Raw genomic sequence first — 13,784 nt, 5'->3', positions numbered from 1 at the left:
TGAAGTTAGGCCCCCGGTAAGAGAGAGCTGAAGTTATGTCATCAATAAAGTAGTAGGAGTTACTGAGCCTAAAAGAACCCTGGTGTCAGTGTGGTCCATTACGCCACAGATTGTCCTTCGGCTTCTAGTTGGTTCTTAGAGAACCCTTGCTTTTCTTTGTTAATCCAAGATAGTAAACCAAGATAGTAAACCAAGAAGGATTAAGGAAACCAGTTTTATTTTGAAAGATGTATCCTCCTGAAGAATGGATAGCCTGTCAATGGATAATTTTCCAGCTGCAGCAACATGACATACTAAGTCTCGGTTATTCCAGAATTATACTGAACTTTAAAGAACTATTATTGCATGTAAATTATTTCAAATAAATTTATTATGAAGGTTTTTTGGTTGGTTGTTTTTTTGTGTGTTTTTTTTTTTTTCTTTTTAATAAAAAAAAAATCTCAGGTCTTCTCCACTGGTCCCAGTTTAATTAATAAACAAATAAATAAATAAATAAATGAAGGGAAGAGAGTTGACTAGAGGTTACTTACATTTTGGGGGAAAAGGTGCTGTGGAGACATAGCAGAAATAATCCCTCTTTAGAGCAGGGATTAGAAAGGACAAACAATAAAGTTTTGCCAAGAAAACATGAAGCATAATATAATCAATAAGTGTTATTGCTCTGCCTATAGTGGTTCTTGTTGGTCTATAAAGTTCCCATGTGTAATGTAAAGGAAATGGGGAAGAAAATGAGTGAGTCATTAAAAATCGTTGGGTATTCAACTTGCCATCTCCCTGGTGGATTTTTATTGTTGTCTTTTTAGAAAGTTGTTCCCCTTTTTCATTACTGACAGGATTTTGAGGCAGGTGAGGTCATGAAATGAATGACTTTAAAAGGATGAAAAACTGAAAAATGCAGCCATTATCATTAGACTGAATAAGATGTGGTCAGTAAAAAATGCAGATAAGGAAGACTGAAGATGGAATGAGTCAAAAAAAATTTATGAGGTAGTGTTCACAGAGAAAAACATGCCGAGTAGCTGGTTAGACAATAGCAGGAGATGGCAGTGGAAAAAGAACAGCCAATGCCCTTCCTTTTATGTAATGTGAAAAACTGAAAGACACTTGGTGACAGCAACAAAGATGCATTAAATCAATGGGATTCTATTGTCAATTTTACAAATATGTAGCATCTCCTCCTATATATATTTCCTAAGGAGATAAGATATGGCTTGACACAGAAAAACAAACAATAGAAAGATTGATCTGGCACTGGAAGTGAGCATACCAACACAATTACATACTGAAAAGAAAATACTATCATGTTTAGATACCTGATATATTTTGGAATAGGTAAGATCTATAGTCATGTAGAGGAAGAACAATTGTGTGCAATAATTATGGTGACAGTTTTTTGTTGTTCCTCTATGAGTATGTTATATGCTGGTGATTGTATGTATCTTACTATGAAGTACTATTCTTTGGGAATCTTTCAATGTTACTAATTATACTGAAGGTGAAACAGTTAATGGTTTGCTCGGATGGATTATAGGTAAATACTAATGCGATTGAGGGTAATTTTAGAAGAACCTTAGTAATCCTTTAAAGGTGATAGAAGTAATTTTCATTATTTCAGTGTTTTATGGTGGTACAGAGTAAAAATTAGAGCAGAGCTCAGAATATGCTTGGTAAAATGGATCTCTTTTGCTGGTGTCATAAGTCAGTAATTTATTTCTTTATTTTTCTAAAGTATTTTAAGTTAATGAAAAGCAAGTTTTATATTTAAAGGATAGTTCGTCTTTCTCTGAATCTGTTCCATCTTTGCAAAGTCTTGGATAAAAACAGTTTTATGTAAGACTTTGGCCTTTGTAGTTTCAGTAGATCAAGCAATATGCAAGAAAGCCCTCTGTTCTCTCATTGCCCTCATCATAACAAAAAACAAACAACAACCAAAAAAAAAAAAAAACCACCACCACCAAGAACAAAACCCTTAACTTAAAAATACTTAACACTTAACACTTAAAAATAAATATAAAGCAAATAATAAAACGTCTTTTGTAAGAGATGCTACATTTTCTGGAATTAGCTAGAAATAACAGAATTTCACTGTCTTTGCAATTTGCAGCACTGTATATATATGGGAACTGTTTCATTTTTCAGCTTGCTGTTGATGTACTTATGCTTTCAGCTTTAAAATACCCTGTATGTGCTGAAAATCTTAGCGGATGATCAAAGTTATGAGTGGGAGGCCTGCATGAAGGAAGTGTGAAAGAGTGTGAAAGTAACATTTACATGCTGGATGTTCCTTGATTGATAAAAATGTAAGAACACTATGTTAGCTTTAAAAAAAAAAAAAAAAGAGAGAGAGAGAAAAAAAGACTGCTATGCAGTTCATCCAGCAGACATCTTCAATGTCTGAAAGATATATCAGAGCCAATTATCAAATGTTTTTTGTATGAATTCCTATCAACCTGAAAAACAAAAAGTGTGTAGTCAAACTAAAGATATGTTTAAGCAAGTTAAAAGAATAAGTTTTTGCCTTCTAGGCAAACATTAATATACTGTAAATCCCTTTGAAACTAAACGAAATGAAGACATGGAATTTTAAGTTAAAATTATGCAATGGGACCACTGTAGAGTGAAACCCTCCCTTTTATGTTGGAAGTGTTTTCATGTTTTGTGGTAGAGGAAAGGATAGTGTTGTAGAAGGAAGTCTAATCTGTCTGATTGCTTGTATGGGTTGATTTTGGAACAGAATTTTGTTTTCTATGAGGTGACTAATTTGGATAAAGTGTTACAGGGGTCTATGGCCAGGTGTAGCTGCTCAGTTATCTGGTTTTGTATTAACACTAATTGGAAATGAAGATAGTTCAGGAAGTTAAGAGTTTCTCCCTTGGAAATACATCAAGGGAGAGATACGACTATAAATACAATTCCCCTGACATGTGTTTTCTTTCACTACATTTACAGTAGAGCTGACCGATTGGACTGCTTTTTCCTTCCTCTGGTTTTGGCAAGAATTAGGAGAAATCTAGGTTGCTCTGGCTGAAAGACAGTTTGCACCTATGAAAATCAGGACAAGTAATTATTTGACTAAATTTTAAATTACAAATAGTGCAGTTTTATTTTTTAGATCTTCTGTTCTGGTTTCTACAGTTACAGTCTTCAGATAACATTTAAATATATGTAAATATTTCAAGTATAAGTGATTGCTAAAAGACACTCTGATTTACAGAAAATACTCAGTATTAACAGACCTATGGCTTCTACATTGTCATATTTTTGTAGCTTTCACTCCCACCATCCAAAGTTAGTGTAAAATAGCTGCATACTGCAGCTGTGACCTACTGGCAATAACCAAATAACAGCAGCCATTTATTAGAACAAGACATTTCAGTTCAAAGTGTTTCAAAATGTCATCAACTAAACTTTCTTCAGATTTGATGATGTTTAGCAAAACATTCCTTCAGCCACCAAGTCTAATAAATCTGCTCCTAAACTACTATTTAGATTGTGTGTCTATCACTTCTGAAAATTTTGTTTGTTTATTTCTTTTCAGCTTCATAAATAATGGTTTTGGGGAAAGGGAATAGAGAAAACTGTTGAAGAGGGAATCTAAACCTTTGGTACCCTGATTTTGGAGCAGGCAGACCATCTGTGGAGGTGACAGGTGACAGAGGGCTTCCTAGTAGGGAGAGATCCCAGAAAGGATTTTTTGAATCTCATCATCAAGTCAAAATTCAGAACCTCGACCCTGGGGGGACGGGGGGAGGGGGAGCATTGGAACGGGGGAACACAGTCAACAGAGAAGAATTTACGTCACTTGAGTTTTACTGTATTAAAGAAATTTTAATATTCTAATTTGTATCCTAATATAACTTTTTTTTAAAAAAGTCTTTTATTGATTTGTTTATTTATATCCTTTATGTTTGTCTTGGAGTTCACAGTAGGAGAAAGTTTGGCAGCTTTCTGCAGCTCTGGCTGACTTAAGATGCTTTAACTTCTCTTTCAGAGAAAAAGAGAAATATATTTTTAACTCCAATACATGTTCGGGAAAAATACTATATATTTGAAAGAACAGATGGTTGTTCTGAAAACAAGAATTTATTTTATTATGGATACTTTAGTCTTGTTTTGTTTTATAAAACTATCACAAAAATGTGTAACATTTAAGAAAAATAAATAAATAAAAGCCCAAATATTTTTTTTTTAAATATGTACTCAACTTTAAAATCTGGACTCAACCAGACTTACTCTTATAGAATAAGAACACGACTGTTAAAGATTATTTATCATATTGCTAATATAAAGAATACCTGTTTCAGATTTTGCTTAAATCTTGGCAATAGTGTCATTGTACAGCAGTTACAAATCTGTGCTCTACATTTCCCAATTCCAGCACCTCCTGTTGGAGCTCAACCACAAAGAAATTTCTCTAATTCCTAAACATTATTAAGTGTTAGGAATTTAAGCATTTAATACAACAGTTACAAATCCAGATTTTTGTTGCATTTCTGTTAGAGGAAGTAGCTTTAATTAAGAACAGACCATTAAAATGGATCAGTGCCATGCACTGGTATGGGACAAAGACCGTGTATTAAGTTTGTTTAAACTGAGTTAGTTTTTGATGAATTGTAAGGCAAGTTCCTTTCCTTTAGACTCCTTCATTAACTAATAAAGTTTTTGTCAACAGTGTTTAGTGGGTAAAATGAATAGACATTACAGAAGAAGGTGAACTGGCTGTAAGAAATGGCACACTGAAAGGAAAGAAGATGGTCCATGAGACAATAAAATTATCTTCCGTAATGGAGAGTCAGAGACAAACCTTCTTAATTAGCCTGTTACTGGAAATAGTAACAAGTAACAGTAACAGTGGGGGCAGGGAGCCGGGAGAACAGGGACAAGATATTTTTAGAAAAATATTTGTGAGGAAAATTTAGGGTATATGTAACTTACAAGTCCTAGCTGTAAAGAGAGCATGTGACTATGACTGTGAACAAAATACAAAAAAAAAAAAAAAAAAGTAGGAAAAGCTGATAGTGAATGATGCTCAAAAGTAAAGAGAACGCAGCTGGAATGTATGATATGTCTTCTTTATTTTCTGTTTGTAATAGTATTGGCATCAACAAGCATGATATGTTACCCTACCATTCTTATTATACATGAAAGTCTGGGAAGGTAGAATGATAATTGAGCTTTAAATATATGGTAATATGTTTCAATTTAGGGATTTGGGTTGATTTTTTTTGTTGTTGTTAGTTTTTCTTTGGTTGGTTGGTTTTATTTGTGATTTTTTTTCCCCAATTTGTTGGTGGCAGGGCACAAGTGTCCAATACCTTTTGTATTTCAAATGAAATAATAAGTTTCAGTCAACCATGCAGGCTTTTTGAAAAATAGTAATTATTTTTTCCTATACATATTTATGTGTTTACATGAAAAGGCAGGTAATTAGTGCCATTTTTTGACAAATATTTTGCACTGTTTAAAGAATATGAATCTTTACAACCATGTTTGGGAGACTGCAATGACATACAATGCACAAAACTTTTTTCTCAACACATCACAGGTCTATTGAGCCTCTCTGAACAAACACATAGTCCATTAATTTATCTGTTCCTTCTTTCCTTTTCCTTCACCTTCAATTTTGTCCTACTGTTTCCTTTGCAGAGGGTATTACATAGTTATTGTGCCTTTGAAGAGGTCTCGTGGAAAATTTATCAAGCCATGGGAAAGTCCAGATGAAATGGAACTAGATGAGGTACTATATGTTTTCATTGTCTTTCTCTCCTTTACTAAGGAAACAATCTTATTAGTAATATGTGTTTAACTCACCAGCTAAAGTAGTTTTGGTTGTCAGGATATTCTTATATTTATATTTGAATTAGCCTACGGGGACTGAAACAAAGTTCAAATTACTTAAATTAGAGGACATTACAGACATAAAGTTGCCATAAAGCACACAGTGTCTGATCTTTGTTAGCATTAATATTTTATTCTTTTCCTATTGTAAAACGTAATGCAAAAGTGCAGGGGGTGAAATGACTTGTCAGCAAAAGCTTAATCACCAATTATGTGAACTCTAATAAAGGTCTGGTTCATTAGTGGGCTGTTTGCTAAACCTGTAGCAAATTTCAAATTGCAATCTGCAGTGCAATTTAACATTTGACCTTCTTGTGGTGTCTTTACCTGGTTCTCACATACAGTAATGCTGATGATGATAACTTTTACACTATTCTCCTTTCTACTGAGAGTGTGTGTTCAGAAATAAATGAACGAAGTAGGAAAGTACAATAGTGTGTCATTATTTGACACTATAAATTACATTTCTTTACAGAGTGGAAGTATTTTCATCTCAGTGGCAAGCCCAATAATACTAGTAATGAGTTTACCGTTACTGATACTATAAGCAATCCAGGAAGTTTAGAGTCAGAATGCAGTCCAGTCTTCTATTTTACTGAATGACAACGTGTCTCACTCTAACTGCCCTCAATCTATAAATTTGGAATAATATTAGTATTTATCATTGTAAAGTTCTTTTCAGAGTCCCATATGAAAGCCTGTCACAAAAAATGTAGTGTTGCTGCATCTGGCTAGGATTTTCAATCCCATTTGGATACCGTGGTAATTTGTACATACAGTATTTCTGCACTTCGAACAGAGGACATGAAAGTCAGGGGTTTTTTTTGTTTGTTTGTTTTTTTACTCCTAGATAAATGATATTTTGACTGGGTTCTATCTGTTCTTCCTTCTTTTGATGGATTCAGGACGTTTATGTTACAGAGGTGCTTCACCAAGTACATAGTCAGGAATTCTGGAAGAAAAAGATAGATTATGAGCTCTGGAAGAAGGGGCAAGAAACTCAGAAGGACTCTAGAGTTGTTGTCAAATTGTGCAGGGAGAAGATTAGAGGAGCCAAAGCCCAGTTGGAAATCAATTTGGCTAGTGTAGCAAATGACAATAAAAATGCTTTCATAAATACATCAACAGCAAAAAGAGGCTGAAGGAGAATCTCCATCCTCTATTGGATGTGAGGGATAAGGTAGTGATGAAAGACGAGGATAAGGCAATGCCACTTAATATCTTTCTTGCCTCAGTCATAATTAGCAAGGCCAATCCAATGTCACATGACATTCAACAAGGCTCCTTATTGCTCTCTACAGCTATCTCAATGGAGGTACCAGTTTGTAGGGTGGCAGTCTCTTTTTCTCAGGTGACAAGTGAGTAGATGTGAGGAAATGACTCTCACATTTCAACAGTGGAGGTTTAGATTTGACATTAGGAAGAATTTCTTCACAGAGGGGATGATTAAGCATTGGAATGAGGTGCCAAGGGAAGTGGTAGAGTACCTGCCCCTGGGGGTATCTAAGAGATGTGTCGATGTGGCATTAAGGGATGTGGTTTAGTGATGGTACTTGGGAGCTCAGCTTGATGGTTGGACTTGATGATCTTGAAAGTCCATTTCAACCTATCATTCTGTGGTAAGTAGATAGTCCTCAATATGCTTCCCAAGATAAAATCACTGCAGTGATGATTATCTGCAAGCAATGACACAGCTCTTTTTCCCTCTTCCCATTGACCCATTGGATATTAGTTTCAATATTTGCACCAAAATGTAAGGCAAATAAATATGTATTCACCAAACCAACACTGTTGTAGAAAGCTTTTGAAATACGAACAGATTTGTTTCAGTAACCGTGAAAAATGTGTGTCAGTCTTTAGTCTTTTTCCTGATTAGAAAAGTCAAAGAAGAAAATATATAGCAATAAGAGAATTCTCAATCAGAAGACATAAAAGGAATTGCTTGAAGGACTACATGGTTCTTATCACCATTGGCTGTTTCATTGGATCCTGTGTTACCTCTTCACCAATTTCATCTACGTTGTCATCCAATTTGATTCAAATGCAGTGTTGATCCATTAACATCTTCCTTTTAAAACAGTTGGATTGTGAATGCCATCAGCTTATAACTGTAGTCCTGAATGACATAAAATACAGTTAAACAGTAAACTCAGCTGTCAAGATGCATACAGTAATGGAAAACTGATTTAATATACCACCAACTTCTAAAATTCAAAGACTAGTCACATTCAGCAGCATTAACAGATTAACTATAGGTGCCAGATGACATTGAACTGGTTGTCAATTAAATTATATGGGTCTGTGTTTCTGATTCCTATAGCAAAGGGTCATTTTAATCATCCTGCAAGTTGTGGTGCATTAATCTGTAAGATATTTTGATAAAGAGCATTTATTATTTCAGAAATATTTGGGTCAGGATGGGTTGTTTCCCACTCTAACTGATATAATTGAGACCACATTGTAGAATTAATGGTGGAAGAAATAAGATATGCATTGACTGGAAAATGAAAATTATTTCTGATAAAGAAAAAAAGCCCTTGATATATCTTTCGCAATTGCCCCAATTCATACTGTAACTACTTAGTAGGGAAAAAAATCAAAAGCACTCAGTGGCTGTATTTCATGCTCGCTCACTTAGTTTCTGTTGCTTAAAAGACTGTTCTTCCTGTTTTAGAAAATCATAGAATCATAGAATGGTTTAAATTGGAAGGAACCTTAAAGATAATCTGGTTTCAACCCGTCTGCCATGGGACTGGACACCTCCCACTAGATCAGGTTGCTCCAAGTCCCATCTAACCTGGCCTTAAACACTTCCAGGGATGGGGCATCCAAAGCTTCTCTGGGCAAATGGTTCCAGTGCTTCACCAGACTCTGAGTAAAGAATTTCTTCTGAATACCTGATCTAATCAGATTAGATCTGATTAATATCTAAACTGATCTCTTTTACTTTAAAACCTTTACACCTTGTCCTATCACTACGCTCCCTAAAGCATGGTGATAGAGTCCCTCTCCAGCTTTCCTGTAGGCTGTCTTTAAGTATTGTAAGGCTGCAATGAAGTCTCCCTGGAGCCTTCTCTTCTTCAGGCAGAACAACCCCAACTCTCTCAGCCTATCTTCATTGGAGAGGTGCTCCAGCCCTCTGATCATCCTTGTGGCCCTGGACCCACTCTAATAGGACTAAGTTTCTTTTACGCTTTCGACCTCAGAGCTGAACACAGTACACCTGGGGACATCTCACAAGACCTCATCTTAGTGACTTTACCAGTTGGAACACTAATGTATCGAACTTCAAGTCAAATGGACTATAGCAGAAGCAAGTTCTATCTGTTGATTTCTGGTTATTCCTCCCTGCTTGATAGAAGACATATAGAAATATAGAATCATAGAATAACCCAAGTTGGAAGGGACCCACAAGGATCATCAAGTCCAACTCTTGGCACCACACAGGTCTACCCAAAAGTTTAGACCATGTGACTAAGCACAGTCCAAATACTTCTTAAACTCCAATAGGCTTGGTGCCATGACTACATCCCTGGGGAGCCTATCGCAGTGCATGACAACATATTCTGATATTAAAAACAAAATTAAAAACTCAGTGGATTTCTTCCACTTCTTCCTTTTTGGAGTAATAGTTATTACTCCAAACATTCTCCCCCAAAGCAGTTGTTGCAGGAGTTTTTTACACCTACCTTATTCTAGTGACACATTTTAATCAGAGACAACAAACACGTGAAAGCATTGGCCCAATAAATAAATTCAGAAGGAAGAGAAAGTAAATAAACAAAACAAACAAAAACAAACACACACACACACAAAAAAAAAACAACCACACAACTGTCTGAGCAAACTAATTCCCAAGGATCAACTGAAGATCCTCGTGTGTGGTGGTTTTAGTACAATCTCAGATATCTGGCTAGTGACAGAAAGGGTTGGGCAGCAGATTTTTCCAAAGTGTAATTCAAATGCTTTGGTTAGATCACCTGAAGAAAAATCTTAGCTGAAAACACAATTCTGGAGTGTGAGCTCCAGTGCATAACTGACTCGTCAAAAAGTCCACCCTTACTGCACGTACTTAATCTTCCTGGTTTCCTTGAATCTTAATTCTTGAAAGAAACTAAGAGAAATGCAGAATCTTAAAAGAGGAGAAAATGTATTAGGTATTGTGCATCTGAAAATAACTATTTGAGATACGATCCTTTTTTATTAACTCAAAATTTCACTTCATGTCTTTGAATAAGTGTCATGCGAATGAATGAAATATAAACAAAATATTATGAACTGCAGACAGATTACCAAGTAGGATTACTTTAAATTTGTAAGCAATAAAAACTGAATATAAGCTTGCATGTTAAGTCCTAAAATGATTTAATAATTTCAGTGAAGTTCTGATATAAAGTACCACTGGGGATATATGTGGAAGTAATGATATTTGGCAACAATCTCATATATATATAAAATATGAATGAGGTCACAGGTTCACTTGAGGTCTATTCAGTCATGTATAATCAATGTCACAGATGAATTTTTTATCTCCACACAAACACACCTAAGTTTATCTGGCCTGAGGTGATGAATAACCACCTTTGAAAAATTTGCCAGTTACACACATTTTGTTTGACACAAGCTAATTAGCTTTTAACATTCATAGCCAAAATTCACTTTCTGATCATTTTGCCCATGGTAACAGTGTACTTAAGCATTGCCTATCTGTTAAATATATGTACTTTTTATTACTAATAAAAAGGCAATAAATAAATAAAATAAAATGTTTTTCTTCTCCTTTCCATCTCAATCTAATTTTGGTTGAAGTATTCTCATAGTATTCTGATATTTTACAATGAGTTATTTAAAACCTAAGCTGTAAATATGGTGTGATCTGGAAATATGAGATAAAGAATTTTTCTGAGGTAGCCACACAAATGACTTTAAATTCCAGGGGATAGTATACCCCTAAATTGAAATAACACTTGTTATCTTCAGGGATGATTCAAGCCATGTACATCCCTTCCTACAACAGTCCTTACAGCTACTGACTTCCTGTTAGTATTAATAACACATCATTCTTTTCTGAACATATACCCTTGTGTTTCAGCAGACTTCAGGGTAGTTTGTGCTCATCCTTCTTTCTGAAAGATTCTTCATACAAGTATATTTTTAAGGGCTGTGGCAACCTGGAAGAATCTTCATTGGTATCTGTCTCACATTCTGCTATCAGTAACTTTATCCATGGTGTAGAAAGCTACCTACAGATAGAGAGAGACACCTTCAATAAAACAACTAAATGAAAATCTTCTTAATATTACAGTTTTCTTCAGCCATTGCTTTTTTACCATTCATTTACTCTAGCTGCTAATGAAACTGTTTGAGTGAAGGAGAAGTATGGACCGTTGATTGTAATAGAGACCTTCAGTGATGAATAATGATTTCTAACCTCAAATTTTGGCAAGTTCTTTTTTTTTGCTCAGGGGATCCATTTCAGTGTACAAGTTTTTGTGTTGGAGCAAGGGATTTGACAAAGTTAGATGGGTGGAAAATCTCTGCAACAGAGAACAGACACAGCATTAAAGCTGGAATGTAGCTGACTGCATAGAGTCATCTAAATGCCCTCAATTGAGGAAGGCTGAATTCAAGTACAGATTACTTCCATGTCTGTCTATAGCCCATGTTTGAAACAATGAGAAGGAATGATAAAGAAATCAGCATTAAAAGCTTCTATTTTAATAGCAAAGTGTATAGTAGATTGTTTTATCTACATCAAAATTATTAATTGGGTAATTGAAAAACACAAGATCCCATGTGGGGAAGGGAAGAAGCTAGCTAAGCTAGGCCCTAAGACTGAAAAGAGGCAAGAGAGAGCTTCCCTGACTAAGCATATTCCTTAAAATAAAAATATATAGTGGAAATTACATTTTAATCTCTTTTTTATTGACCTCTGAACTAGTGATGGAGATTTGTCTCCTCCTCCTAACAAAGAAATGCGTATTATTATTTCATTATGACTGTTTGTGTGCTGAAAAAACTAAAACAACTATGACCTTGGAAAACTGTATGATTACAGCCTGAGTCTGCAGGACACTGCATAAGTTTCATAAGTGAAAAGCAGTAGAGCACCCTTAGAAGTCTTAGAAGTCTGATCACTAATCACCCAGGAAAATTTCAGGCAAATTGTAAAATCAGATTAATATTTGTCGTATGCCAGTATATCTTAAGTGATAAAGGGTATTGAATAAGCATTTGTCTGATTTAATAAGCAATTCATCAATGAATTATACCTGCAGTTCATCAATGAATTATAGCTGCAGTTCTTTCATTAATTAGTATATGCTTTGCAAGTTTGAGCCTAGCATTTAATCTCATTGTAAGTATGCTAATGTACATTTTACCCTTGTTAATCAGAAGAAATGTTTAGCAATACAAAGAAAAAATACGCTTTGAAAGTCAGAATAAATGTGTAAAATTTGAAGTATAACTATGTATGGTAAGGTGGTAGATAAAATTTCCTAGTCTAGCAGTAGAAAAGAGATCTTAGGGTTCATGGATACTTTTATTTATTTATTGATAAATGAAATGACAGTCATTTTCAGATTTGGAATAGAGGATATGTTTACCTATCATCCCCCCAAACTGCACTCCACTTACTGTTTGTGAAGTAAATTGGAAAACAACCTTTTACTGAGATTTTTAGAAATTTACTATTTCCAAAGTGCTTGATGATCTTCATGATAACTGTTAGAGAGAGATTTCTGCATATTGTTATTAAATAAAAGGTATCAGCATATGTTTATTTATGATTTACTTCTTCAAGTACTTCAACTGCTAGTTGACACTTATTAGTATGCATTTCAGAATTAACAGAAAAAGATAAAAACGGGTATTATACATTATTTTTCAATAATTGGGATATTTTTCAACTTTGTGTTTTTTATTTGAGGTTTTTAAATAATCACAGCATATGACTTAATAAGTTTCATTGTATTGAACTGGGAAATAAGAAAGTACTTTTCATATTCATATGGAGAGAGAAAATATTATTGATTGACTTCATATGTATATATATATACACATATATATATAAAGAGAAAATATACATATACCTCTCTTCAGAGAAAATATATTACCTTATTATATTTTATTTATTTATTTATTCATTTAGTTACCCCCAAAACAATATCAGACACTGAAAATTAATTTAGTTGTCCTGTGCTTATAGTATGGGCAGTACAATTACTACATTGTATCTTAACAAGGATGGCAAGAAAGATTTTGCAAGAACTGATTTAGTGATATATCCATCGTGTTACATTTTCTCCTTGGATTGTCAATAAGTTACCTTAAAACTGCTTATTGTTCTTGCTTTCTCTCTCTTTTTTCCCTTCTCTTGCTTGTAAAGCTGCTTAAGGAGATAGCTAGGAAACGCAGAAGCATTCGTTTTGGGAGGGAAGTTGAACTAAAGCCATATATTGCAGCTCACTTTGAAGTTCTTCCCACGGAATTCACATTGGGGGATAAGAAGCATTATGGTGGCTTTGAGAATAAGCAACTGCAAAGTGGTCAAGAATATGTCTTCTTTGTCTTGGCTGTAATGGAGCACTCAGAATCTGTAAGTTAGTAACTATTTTTTAGACCCCAAATTACCTTTTCACAATCATCAAAACATATCTTCAGTTTTTAGTCCACTTTCCAAACACAAGTTTTTTTAAGCATCTCTAAAGTGTTTCTTGGCTGATTTCCAGCTAAGTCCTTGAACTCACCTATGCTGTATGCACCTTGATGTGTTAGTTCTGTGTGTAACTGAAAGCTAAGAATCACCTTTTATTAGCTGTGCTGTGATCCTTTGCAAATTACATTCTCTGCTGTTTGAGATCATTGGCACAGGTTCTGAGGCATGAACTGCACAGCAATATCTTTCTCAATGTCTTTGAAAAAGAGTTCCTTTGTTGCCTTAA

General features: G+C 34.6%; 1 protein-coding gene across 38 annotated transcripts in view; it reads left to right on the top strand.

Moving 5' to 3' along the window:
* Positions 1 to 13,784, top strand: part of PTPRD (protein tyrosine phosphatase receptor type D) — a 1,327,869-nt gene that overhangs the window by 1,288,242 nt on the left and 25,843 nt on the right. For 37 of the 38 annotated variants that reach the window (XM_066988380.1, XM_066988384.1, XM_066988352.1 and 34 more), the window contains 2 exons: positions 5,647 to 5,737; positions 13,229 to 13,438. In XM_066988380.1, the coding sequence (XP_066844481.1) occupies positions 5,647 to 5,737; positions 13,229 to 13,438 (301 nt within the window). The remainder of the gene's footprint in view (positions 1 to 5,646; positions 5,738 to 13,228; positions 13,439 to 13,784) is intronic. The other variant, XM_066988378.1, reaches the window with a different exon arrangement.

This window comes from Anser cygnoides, chromosome Z (genome assembly GCF_040182565.1).
Source record: "Anser cygnoides isolate HZ-2024a breed goose chromosome Z, Taihu_goose_T2T_genome, whole genome shotgun sequence".
Taxonomy (NCBI): Eukaryota; Metazoa; Chordata; class Aves; order Anseriformes; family Anatidae; genus Anser; species Anser cygnoides.
Note: the sequence above shows the minus strand (reverse complement) of the source record. Positions and strands in the feature narration are given on the sequence as shown.